Raw genomic sequence first — 12,913 nt, forward strand, 5'->3', positions numbered from 1 at the left:
ACTATCTCCTAAAATACCCATTTGGCTAAATTCTAAGCCAGCATGACATGTGGAATGTGCTGAGGGGAGAGAAATAATATTCTTAAATATTATCGTAGCTATTTCATTTAAACATTTTTCGGATTTTTTATTTTTTTTAAATAAAAATGTAATTAAACATTTATTTTAAATAAAAATATTTATTATATACACTGCCATTCAAAAGTCTGGGGTCAGTAAGGTTTTTTTTTTAAAGGTCTTTTATGCCCACATTAATTTTATGAAAAATACAGTAAAAACAGCAATATTGTGAAATATCATTACAATTTAAAATAACTATTTTCTATTTTAATTTATTTTATAATGTAATTGATTTCTATAGTGACAAAGCTGAACTTTTAGCTGCCATTGCTCCAGTCTTCATTTAATTAATATACATAAATAATAATAATTATATGTAGAGGGCTTTTTAAACTTGTCACAGGCTGCTGTCTATGAAGCTTGCTAGGTTTTGGAACAGAGCTTTGGTATTAAAAGAGAAATATATTTGCTTTTGTGAGTTTCTACAGTAGCATGTTTTTACAAAATCAGACCAAAGATCTGACCAGTAATTTCCCTTGTCCTCTTTTATTTTTTTTCAGGTTACTTAGCTGTCCTCTGATCTTTAAACTCATCATCCCTCTTATTACGCTTTGTCTCTCTCTTTCATTTTCTATACCTGTACTCTTTTCCCTTGACTCCCACCAGTATTCTTCCTGAGAGCAGAGCGGTAGAGGAGAGGGTCCTGTGGGGTACGCTGGCTGTGGGGCAGCCCATCAGACACTTCTGTCTGATTTATACCGCTGTCTCTACAGCTCATAGCCAGCAGAAAGAGAAAAACTAATGGTTTAAAATAAGCAGCCCCCTCTTTTTTTTATTATTAACTTGAATTCTGGAAACTAAAGTTTGTGCAATCTTTATCCAGCTGTCAAAAGGGATATATAATGGAAGACGGGATTCTTCTATTTTTGAAATAAGAGTTTGATGTACTATGTTGACAATGGATGTACAAAACTACATAATCGACCATTTGGTGGGTTGTCTGAGGCTAAAATTATTACAATGCTTTATTACACAAAACGAATCTCTCGACAAAGAAACTTCGCAGTTCACAGCACATCATCAGTTTAACAAGTCTGACATCAATCGTCTTGAAATATGTTGTTGAATGTGGTGGATCTGTGACACAAGCGGCGCTCTGATGGCGGTAGTGCTGGTGTTTTAGAGGGGATGAATGAAGAGAGGTGACTTAAACCATGCTGACAGTCTAACAGCACACTAAACCACTGTCAGCTGTCAGCATGCTAAAACCTCTCAGAGAAGTTGTGTTCAGTCTCTAAATCCATTCCCTGTGAAGCACCACTTTTAAAAAGAAAGAAAAAAAAAAAACGATAAAACAAAGCAGACCTCACTAATTGACTAGATGGTTGGTGTTTACATAATGTTTATAACAAGGTTATGTTAACGTTTACATAACTGCTTATTCACTATTCACCAGAGTGAAGCGTGCCAGTACGCACAGGCTAGCCTCATTTACATATAAAAGACTTTATACAATACTGCTTGCTTAATAAATGTGTAAAATTGTCATGAAAAATTTTAATGACGACTGTTTTTAGACCAACTACACAACCATTCCAAAATATGGAAATTATAAAAAAAAAATTATACTTTTTCATTCAGCAACAATGCATTAAACTGATCAAAAGTGATAGTAAAGGCATTTGATGTTACAAAAGATTGCTATTTCAAATAAATGCTGTTCTTTTGAACTTTCTGTTCAAAAGAATCCTGAAAAAAAAAAAAAAAATTCACAAAATATTAATCACCACAACTGTTGATAATAATAAGTGTTTCTTGAGCACCGAATCAGCACATTAGAATGATTTCTGAAGGATAATGTGATGCTGAAAACTGGAGTAATGACTGCTGAAAATTCAGCTTTGCCAAAACAGGAGTAAATTACATTTTAAAATATATTAAAACAGATAGATTTCTAATTTTAACAATATTTCAAAATACGATGTTTTTACTATATTTTTAATCAAATAAATGCAGCCCTAATGAGCGTAGAAATGTTTTGGGGAGTTTTCAATATATACATTTAACTGACCCCAAAATTATGAACGGCAGTGTAAATAAGTGGCCTGATGGGAATAAATATTGATATGCTACAAAAGAAAAGAAAAACGGCCAATTTAAATATTAGGAAGGAGTAGCACTTGACTTTACCCATAACATACACAATCCAGGCACATATCATTGGCCTTCTATTTGCGTTCAATTCCAGAGCACTAAACCCCATCCTGAGGCAGTGAGGGAGGTTATCCATCACCGTGAACTCCTGGAGTGCTCTGATGTCTCACAAGGTGACTAAACCACTTTAGGCCATGAAGTGTATGACTAGAGCGAGACAGTCAGAGGGAAAAATGTAAAAAAAAATTGCTTTCTAAAATCCTCAGGAGGATCCGCCGTGGACCTTGCCTTCATTTTGTGCTCAAATGCACAGCAGGACAAATTTGGCCAATCTCATAATTACACCTGCTTCCTCCTCAACACAATACTGCCTACGCATGGAGAAATAAGTGTGCCGTGAGAGTGTGTTTGTTTGTAAATACTCCAAGAACAGTACTCAGCTATTCAGGGGAGTGAATGTGGTGGGTAACGAAGAAAAACATCTCAAGTCAGATCCATCTCGAAAAAAAAAAAAAAAAAACACTCCCAGGAACCGCACAGCAAAATTACTCTCACTCCACATTTCTTTCCTCAGCCGGTCTCTCAAAATACAAATGTGCTGCTGAAGGCCTATAACTCAGGACGTGTGCACACGCTTGCATTGTGGGGAGGGATTTTAATTAAGGCCTTGTGAGTGTAAAGCATTCTGTATTGATTTATGATGTGTAATTAACCTCCCAGAGGCCGAAATCACGGACTCCCTCTGCTCTGCGCCTCATACGCAGGGGGTCACAGGCCACGGGAGGCAGGGGCGAGGCAGGGAGATGATAGAAGTTGAGAGGTCGGAGTCACTGAGCACTCATCTTTAACGAGCCACATGCAGATGGGAGGTGACAGCAGATTAGATGAGGATTTTAAAAACCCTTATTATGAATCTCTGATTATACGCTGAGAGTGACAGAGAGAGACCGCTCGCTTTCCACCTGAAATGGTTTCGAAAAGATCTGATCTGAATAAAAGAAAAGCTTTGTGGATACCAGATGCAGCATTGTTGGAATCGGATATGATGAATGGTAATAGCTTCAGATATAGATGTTCTCTCTATAAAAAGCCGATGCTGATCCACTGCAGCCAGCACGCTGCACCGATGATGAACGTCTACTTTTATATCTATGACTCATGGCAGATTCCGGAGGGTTGGTTAAAAATACATTCCCCAGAGGAACATTATGAACCTAACCTGAAGCTCTTGACCTCTGGTTTGGGACTTAAGTGTACCATCATCAACAGCAAGTAATTATGACATTTGTTCAGGTTCACTTTTTTCCACCTAAAACATAATTTATGCCATGATATTATTACTTTAATCATTCATTTGCCAGCTCCCTGATTGCCTGCTCCACAATGGGTTCTTGTAGCTGTCAGAATTCCTTCTCGCAATGTACCTAACATTTATTTAGGCCGCAGACTCCAATTTATCCAATGTGATTGAATCTAGATGGTTGATTAGTTTAGGTGTTATCTGCATTCTAAGAGCTAACTAGGACCGATTTACCAATCCACCATAAAAATACAATATCTTTACTCTAGTTTCATAAGGTAAATATCACTAGAGAACAGTATAATCTTAAATTTAATTCATCCTGATCGCCCTGTCTTTATAATACAATTTAAATGTAATTTTATATTTTTATATATTTGTGAGATGTGAGTTCGTTTCTAAGTGCACTTCCTATGCACTGCTAAATTTATTAAGAATATACATGACCATTCAACAATTTGGAGTCAGAAAGATATCTTTATATATATATATATATATATATATATATATATATATATATATATATATATATATATAATATATATATATATATATATTCTTCCCTGAATAAAGAAAAATAATAATTTAATGAAAACAGATTTTTTTAACATTACAAATGTCTTTACTGTCATTTTTAATCGATTTAATGCCCTCCTTGCTGAATAAAGTAGTATAGTATAATATAATGTAATAACTCCAAAATCCCACTCTTCAAAGGCATTTCAGCAAACTAAATATACCAAAACACTACTTTCATAGACTTTAAATAGCATGGGATGCTTTTACAGTTCACTTTATATCGTTCACAGGCCTACAGCTGTCACAGAGATGTGTGTGATTTCATAAGAGACTTATTTCAGTGACTAAAGGAACATTTTATATGTGGCAAACTGGTTACAGCACCATTACAAGTCACAAATCCAAATATGACGTACCTGTGCCATGTTCCACTGTCCTTGTTGACCTGGCTGCATGGCATACATGTTTTGAGGGGGCACCATGCCCTGAGGTCCCACCATGCCCTGAGGTCCCATCATGCCTGGGGCCAAGCCCATTACTCCTGGCTGTGCGTTTCCCATGAAACCGTTAGGCATAGTCATGCCAACCATCATGCCTGTATTCTGGCCCATCATAGCGCCACCCTGTCCCATGACGGCCCCCATCATGGTAGTGGGCGGCATGGCTCCTCCCATCCCGGGGAAGGCCTGGAAGTTCCCCTGAGGCTGCGCAGGGAACTGCATTTGAGATGGGCCCATGAACATCGCAGTCGCTGTGGGAGCACACACAAAGATACACAAATAAGAAAAATTTACACACAACGACATGTTCAATATGTTCAAAGAGACAAAAACAGAAGCAGACCAGAGGACACTGACACACAAACATCACAGACGGCAGAGAACGATCAATATCTGTTCTAATGTGTGCAGTTCCTCGCCTCGAGCTCAGAGGAAATGGATCTTTGAGACAGAAGAGGTGTGCAGGATGAAAGGGGGCATCTAACACGTCCTGATGGTGAAGAATTGGCAGTGCCTTCATTTGGAGCATCAGAGGTTTTGGGAAATGTCCTCTTTGAAGAGTAGGGCAGGCAAAGCAGGCAGCTTTAAACCACGTTCAGCAGTATCAGAGTGCTGAGACACGCAGTGCTTGAATTATTGATACCCCCATTAAAACAGGACTTCTCAAGAACCTAGCTTGCTTTCTCTTTCACTCAAACACACACACACACACACTCCCAAAGCACCATTAGAAATGGACTCTGGATGCATAGCGCCATTTATAGATCTGCATTCTCTCGCTCAGATCGCTCAGTCTCTGAGGAATAAGAAAGTGGGACTCTGGGGGATGGATGTACCTTGTGCAGGCTGTTGTGGGACGGTGCTGGAGCCATACAAGGAGAGAATAGAGTCCTTGGAGAGAGGTTTCTTGGCTGAGTCCTCTGCTTTGCTGCTCCCGCTGGTTTCACTGAACAGGTCCAGATCTCCCTGTGCTGGAGCAGCACTTCCTGTGCCCGTAGCACCTGCCACTGCCCCTCCGGCGGAGCTGGCCTGAGCACTACCAGCTGCCTTACTGGAACTGACCTGCAGAGCAGAGGAGATGGTTGACTTCAAGCCATAGACACTCTCAATACCGGCTTATACAGCTTCACTCAATAACTCCCTCACATATCAATAAAACTCATTAGCAATCACAGACACACATGGATATATCTGTGGGCCTAAAATCATGAGCCAAATGAGGTCAGAGCTTCCAGTCTAAATGGTAGGAAACTTGTGCCAAATCCACCAGATAAAGCTCCGAAACATTCATAACGGAAATAACACTAACAGAAAAAACAAAAAGTCATTATAATCACGTTCATGTTAAATGATATACTGTTTTGTCTAAAGTTAAAAATAAAACAGCAAACTCTAAAATCAATTATTTAAACAGATAAAATATTAGATATGGCTTTAGGTTTAGGTTAGTTTTAACTGGATCAAAACTGGACCATGTTGCTGCCACAGTACAAGTAAATGTGCGGTTATAACAACAAATATTTTGAGTCATGTAGATGTGCTGCGTTGCACACTCAAACCTGTAGCGAAATTTGTGTGGGGAAATCTTTCAAATCAAAGCTGGTTAAAAATATCAATCCTGGATAAACTCAGATGAGAGAAGACAAACACACACATACACAGATAAAAGAAAGGCTTCATCATCTTCATGCAGAGAAATGACATTAATTAGACTGCAGCTGCGATGAATGAATAGCTCAGGAAGAGGAGATACAATTCACCATTTACACAAACTTACAGCGCACACAAATAACAGAAGATGAAGAAGACAATCAGTAAGAGGCCGTTTGTGTTCAGTCAAAGCACCTGCATCCTTTTACTCAATTACAGTCATGTGACGCTAGACTAGCAGCCACAAAGCTGCAGATGGTACGGCTGATGCCATGGTTACCCTTGGAGAAGCAAGTCTGTCAATACGAAATTGAGGGAAAGTTCTAGGCCTAAATCATAGTTCATATTTCCAGGAAAGTCAGCATGGTGACAAGTAACTTTCTGACTCTGGTGGCACCTGGCTGAAGAAACTGAACAGTGGCCCAAGGTCATGTTCAGTGATGTGCAAGACCTGGGTGAGTCTTGCTGAGGTTTGGCACAGGCTCCGGTCTATCCGTGAACAAGAATCAGGAGGACATCACACCATTATACTGTAAGCAGGACTATACGCTGGCAGCACACCATGATTCAACTATAGTACATATTAACCATGCCAAGTTGACCTCATGAAACCTATTGTCTTTGTCCTCTAGCTTTGAGGGTATTTATAAGCTAGTGATAAAGTGAGCAAGTTACAGCTACAGAAAATATATATAAAAATATACACTATTTTTTTTTTGTAAATGCCCTTCATTTAAAAGCTTAAGGTCAAAGTTTTTTTTTTTTTAAAGAAATGTATACTTGTATTCAGAAGGGATGCATTATATTGACCAAAAATTATGTTTATGATACAAAAGATTTTTTAATTCAAATAAATGCATTTTCCATTAAAGAAACCTGAAACGTGTCATGGTTTCAACAAGTTCATTAAGCAGAAAAACTTCAACACTGATAATAATACATTTTAATACATTCAATAAAAATACAATATATAAATTTGACCCTGGACCACAACGCTAGTCATAAGTAAGATGGGTATATTTGTAGCAATAGCCAACAAAACATTGTATGGGTCAAAATGATCCATTTTCCTTTTATGCCAAAAGTCATTAGAATATTAGGTAAAGATCATGTTCCATGAAGATATTTTGTAAATTTCCCCCCAAAAATATAAAAAAACCACATTTTATTATTAATAATAATAACTAATAACAAAATAATTACAACAACAATAACAGCAATTTTCTCAATATTTAGATTGTATTGTAATATTTTTGCACCCTTAGATTTCAGATTTTCAAATAGTTGTTGCTCAACCAAACGTTGTCCAAACAAACCATATACATCAATGGAAAGCTTATTTATTCAGCTTTCATATGATGTGTAAATCTCAGTTTCAAATAATTTACTCTTATGACTGGTTTTGTGGTGCAGGGTCACAAATACAATTAAATAAATATCGGTATTATTGTACATTATTTAAATATACTGTAACACCATCTGATTCTGACTAGAATAGCAGATAGCAAATTATGCTCATGGCTATGACAAAGTAGAAGCAATTTTGACTCAAACTTTATATTTTAACAAGAAACAAGTTAACAAAGGAAAGAAAGTACTAGAGCTAATTATAGCGTTTCACCCTCTATAGAGAGAGAAACAGAAAAGCAGAGAGAGGAAGTGAAAACAGAGGGGAGAATGTGCCACATCATTTGAATTCAAATCAAACGAAAACAAATAGATACATGTATCAATCGATTTTACCCTCAAAAATCTTCCCACTCTAGTATCATTAAGTGGCAAACATGCTTACTCAGATGGCAGATATTGAACAGGCCATTCTCTGAAGTTCACTGCTGAAGTGCGTGCGTGACATGAGCTCATAAATAAAACTAAACGAAAAGAGCGTGATTCAAAGACCGTCTCCACTCTCCCGCTGTCTATCCATCAGTGCCCTGAAGCTCCAGGAACGGAAATGTTCCACAGTAATCAGAGACTAAAAGGCAGGGTTGGGAGGACGGGGTGGAGGTTGGCAGGGACACATGTGGACGCTCTCTTCCCATTTAGATGGGCCGATGATATGCAGCTCTGCGCTTAGGTATGCAGAAGTAACACCTCCAGCTGCTGCAGCGGCAGTCGCGCATCTGATAAGAAGCGAGCCGAGCTGAACACGGGTGAACAGCACTGCGGCGCGATAAGCCAAACACCGCCTCGCAGATCTGATACACAAACCCCTCGGATGATTAACCTGTGAAGGCTGATGCTAACACAACTGTGTGCTACAGCCTATAATGGGTTCAGCCTTTGATATGCACGAGAGAAAAGAAGCGAGGAACAAAGAAATCACACAAACTCTTGACAGCTAGTCTCAAGACCCCAGCAACTATCAAGAACATACTTACTTGGCAGGAGGGAGCCACATTATGAAAAAGAGATGACATAAGCCCTTTTCTCTATTTGTAATATGAGTGACATTTGAAGGGATCCATACGGGAGTCCGCAGAGGGACACAGGAAATGCTATTAGAATTGAAAATAGATGAGGAGGGGGAAGCCAGGACACCTACACTCCATAATTCAGGAACAGGAACAGATATTTTTCTCTATGCTCCATGAATGAGAGGGAGAGAAACCTTTTGTGTGCTCATGTACACATCTATAGTTCAAAGATGGAGAGATAGAATGATGTACCAAATGGACGGAGAGAACGAAAGATCGATGAACAGAATGATAGATAAGACAGACAGAACAACAGACAGAACTACAGATAGAACAAAAAAAAGACAGAATGACAGACAGATAGAATGAACAACAAGGAACCACAAATAGAATGTCAGCTAGATGGATAGATAGCTAGATCAATAGATAGATAGATAGATAGATAGATAGATAGATAGATAGATAGATACACAGACAGATGGACAGACTGATGGAAGTATAGACAGATCAATGGCTGAATAGATAGAAAGACAAACCGAAAGATGCATAATAATAATAATGTATAATAATCTATCTATCTATGAAGTACTTTTTAATATGAAATATAGTATTTAATTTGAAAGTATGCAATTTTGGACGAACTCTCATAATAATCTCTCTCCTTCTCATTCACCACAATCAGTGTGGCACCAAACCCATGAATATTTGATCTTTCCCACCCCCACATTAGCACAGAAACACACACGCGCCATACAAACACACAGTATGTGTATTTCACTGTGACATTCACGGAGCACCATGCATATTCTAGATTTACCCACCCCCAAACACAATTCACTCACTCCCCCATACCCACAGAGAGAGAGAGAGAGAGAGAGAGAGAGAGATTCTATGTGCAACAGAGTAGGCTTTGTCTGATTAGCAGCCCCACACAGATAATTAGCACTCTGGTGGTGCTGTGGGCTGGGCTAATCCAGTTTCCCCCAAAGCCCCCTTCTGCCTGGGAAACCAGAAAAACCCAAGCACAAAAAAAAAAGAAGAGAAAAAACAAAAGAACAGAAGTGCCCCAAAATCACAAATGTGTTAGGTTGGATTTGGTGAAGGCGGTTTTTCGCAGCAGTGGGTGCATGCTGGGTATGTGCCAGAGCAGAGTCTGGCAGTACCACCCTGCCAAGGTCCCACTGCAGCTCAGAGTCTGAGGATCAGTCAGCGAAAGAGCGGATAAGACACAAGGCCATCTGGGGAATACACAGCTACACAATCAACAATATGAAGGGGGACAATAAACAAATACATAAACTATTTGCAAACTGTTAAAAAATCTAAATATCAGATTAAGTAAAAAAGACAGGTTACTCATAATAAATCATGTAGGTATGAAAGTAGTTGCCTTATATGCCTTAAACAAACTGTGAATTTCCTTACAAACAACCATCCCATCAGCCCCAGGCTGCAGAGATGCTTTTGTGGTATTGCGTTCATGACCTGCACTGGTCCAGCAGACTTTCTGAAGAAGTGTGTCCCTGCGGTGCTGCTCTGGGATCAGTTAACTGTGTTACTTAGCAGTGGTTACAGAAAGAAGATGAACAAATCTGAGTCTGCATTAGCACTCTGACCTATATGCTTCCAGTCAGCCTTCTGCAATGTATCCACTGCCTCACTTCGGCTGTGATCAATACTCTGCTGGTCTAGACTTCAGTCGTAGTGCCATTAAGTGCAGATCACATTCCCACATACTGTATACGCAGCATGATTTCACTTTCTTCTCCACACATGACCAAAAATACCTTAAGTATTAAAGGCCACTACAGCACTAATTTACCATTTCAGTGTTTAAGTGTTTCCTGCGATTCTACGGAAAATGGATGTTATTTTCATGGTCGTATCTGTGAAAAATGGCTGCCAATGTATTAAACATTTTAATGCATTAATTTAACATGAAATTAAATCACATTTATTAATATAACTCATAAGTTGATAAATTGACAGCTACAAAAAGAAGCATTCATCAAAAGAAAATTCATTCCTTCCATCTTAATAATAATTCAGCTACATTTTCCCCTGACAGACCTGAGAATAAAACATGATGGCATTCTGACCCTAGTCGTAACATCCGATGCCATGCTTGCATAACCAAGGACGTTCTGCCTCTAGAATACTTTTAAGAAAATGAGCTGTCCTGGAAAAGTAAGAGAACGCATACATTCACACACTATAAATGTGAAAAAAGCAAGACCAATTAAGGCCAGCTTACGCCGTCTGGTAAAGAGAAAAATTAATACACTTGATGCTTTACTGTCCCTGAATCCTAAAATATGCATAAGTGTTCTTTAAATATCCCAACAATTTGCATGTGGTCACGAGCGACGGCCTCACCTTTTCCTGAGACGTGCGAATGGATTGGATGTTTCCTTTAAGGATTAGATGTTTGGCTTTAAGGTAGAGCTGGTAACGTGTGAATTCGCATTGTGTGGGGCTGAAGCATGAAATGAGTTAATCTGCAGTTCCTCAGGGCAGTCCTTCATAAGAACCAACGATTTATGCACTTGTCTGTATCTGTAATGTTGTCTACGACCTTGGGATAGTATCATATGATGGTTTCTAAAGGTTTCATGAATAGGGCAGGCATGGGACCAAGGGATGCTGGTTAGAATGGCCCCATTAGTACCTTCTAGATGATGACGCAACTAAGCCATCTGGCTGAAAAAAAATTCTCCATGCTAATGGTACTTTAGACCTCCGTGTACCCCTGCAGACGTGGGTGTGTTGTTTTAATGAGATGCAGAGGATGGAGGCATATACAAGTACATAGTGATTAGACTAACTACATGGACAAACACGGGACAAAACAAGAGTGGAAACAGAAGCCTTTGGATCACAGAATACCGTAACACTCCATACACAAACACACACACATTCTGCCACCAGTGGCAGTAATAGCCTAGGGCCTCAGCGGCGCACTGCGTTTAAGTACACCATTTTTGCGGATTGTCTCGTCTGATGTCTATTAATGGTTATTAAATGTTTTGTTGGAGTCTTTTAAAACCAGAAAGATGAAGGCTGGGAGAAGTGTACTCTTTATTTGGATTTTTGGGACAACTGTTCAAAGAGTTAAAGTGAATAAAACATTGTCATCTGCTATTATAACAAATGTTGAAGTACCCCAGGGATGTGTCAGTTCTGCTATACTTTTTACTTTATATACAGACGATTGTCGAGCTGACATGACAAATCAATATATTTTAAAGTATTCTGACGACACTGTTTTAATATCCATGTTGAATGCTTCAGAGAGTCCTGTGCTACATCAACAGGGTGTGACAAAATTGGTAGAATGGTGTGAGAATAATGATCTTGTTATTAATATGAGTAAAACTGAAGAAATCATAATTGGGTCCAGATTTGATGGTTGTACATCACCTGTTGTTGCTCATAATGAAAAAATCAGACAGGTTAAAATGTACAAGTATTTAGGAGTGATGGTGAATGATATGCTGTCTTGGAAGGATCATATTGATACTCTCTGTAAAAAAGTAAAGCAGAGAATTAACTTTCTTCATCGTTTTAGGCCTTTCGGAGTGAGAAGAAAGATTCTTTTGCTATTTTTTATGTCTGTGATTATGAGTATACTGCAATATTGCAACTCTATATGGTACAAGAGTCTATCGGTTAAGTTAAAAATAAAATTATTTAATCACATAAAAATCTGTTCAAGGATTGCTGGTTAGCCTCTTAAGGAGCTATATGATTTAGCATATTATAACAACTTGTTAAGGCTAGCTAATAATATAGTAGCTTTAGCTGTCAAATCGGAGTTACAGAGTCCCAAGTTTCAACAGAGTGAGGCTGAAGCATTCATTTGTGCATCAGGCTATCCTTGAGTTGAATAAGACACTTAATCAAAAATCAAGAGTATAAGAGGTGAAGGTGCTGTTGAGTGTAGGGTGTAGTATTAAACGTATAGTTTATGTAATGTAAGATGTCTTAGTCTTAAGAATATAGTATGCATAATGTAGGATGTATTGTAAGACTTATGCACTGTAAGTGTAATGTATAATGTGTGATGTTTTTGTACTGTGTAATTTAAATGTATTTGTTGGTGATGAATGTTATAAACATGGATACTGTTATGGGAGAAAAATTTCAGACTTGTCTGACAATAACGTATTATCATCATCATAAGCCCTCAACTCAGATGATACGTCTGCCAGTGAGTCACTTCCCAGACAGCAGACATTAAAATACAACACTGGCAATGAGAATGGCAATGCAAAATGTACAACTCTGACTAACCTGAAAAGCAGAATTTCCAA

General features: G+C 38.4%; 1 protein-coding gene across 5 annotated transcripts in view; it reads right to left on the bottom strand.

Annotated features, from left to right (window-relative positions):
* The window catches only part of LOC109112431 (stromal membrane-associated protein 1-like), a 102,759-nt gene that overhangs the window by 1,221 nt on the left and 88,625 nt on the right, over positions 1–12,913 (bottom strand). For all 5 annotated transcript variants that reach the window (XM_042737023.1, XM_042737019.1, XM_042737020.1 and 2 more), the window contains 2 exons: positions 5,370–5,595; positions 4,450–4,784 (listed from right to left, as the gene is read on the bottom strand). In XM_042737023.1, the coding sequence (XP_042592957.1) occupies positions 4,450–4,784; positions 5,370–5,595 (561 nt within the window). The remainder of the gene's footprint in view (positions 1–4,449; positions 4,785–5,369; positions 5,596–12,913) is intronic.

The sequence above is a fragment of the Cyprinus carpio genome, chromosome B13 (assembly GCF_018340385.1).
Source record: "Cyprinus carpio isolate SPL01 chromosome B13, ASM1834038v1, whole genome shotgun sequence".
Taxonomy (NCBI): domain Eukaryota; kingdom Metazoa; phylum Chordata; class Actinopteri; order Cypriniformes; family Cyprinidae; genus Cyprinus; species Cyprinus carpio.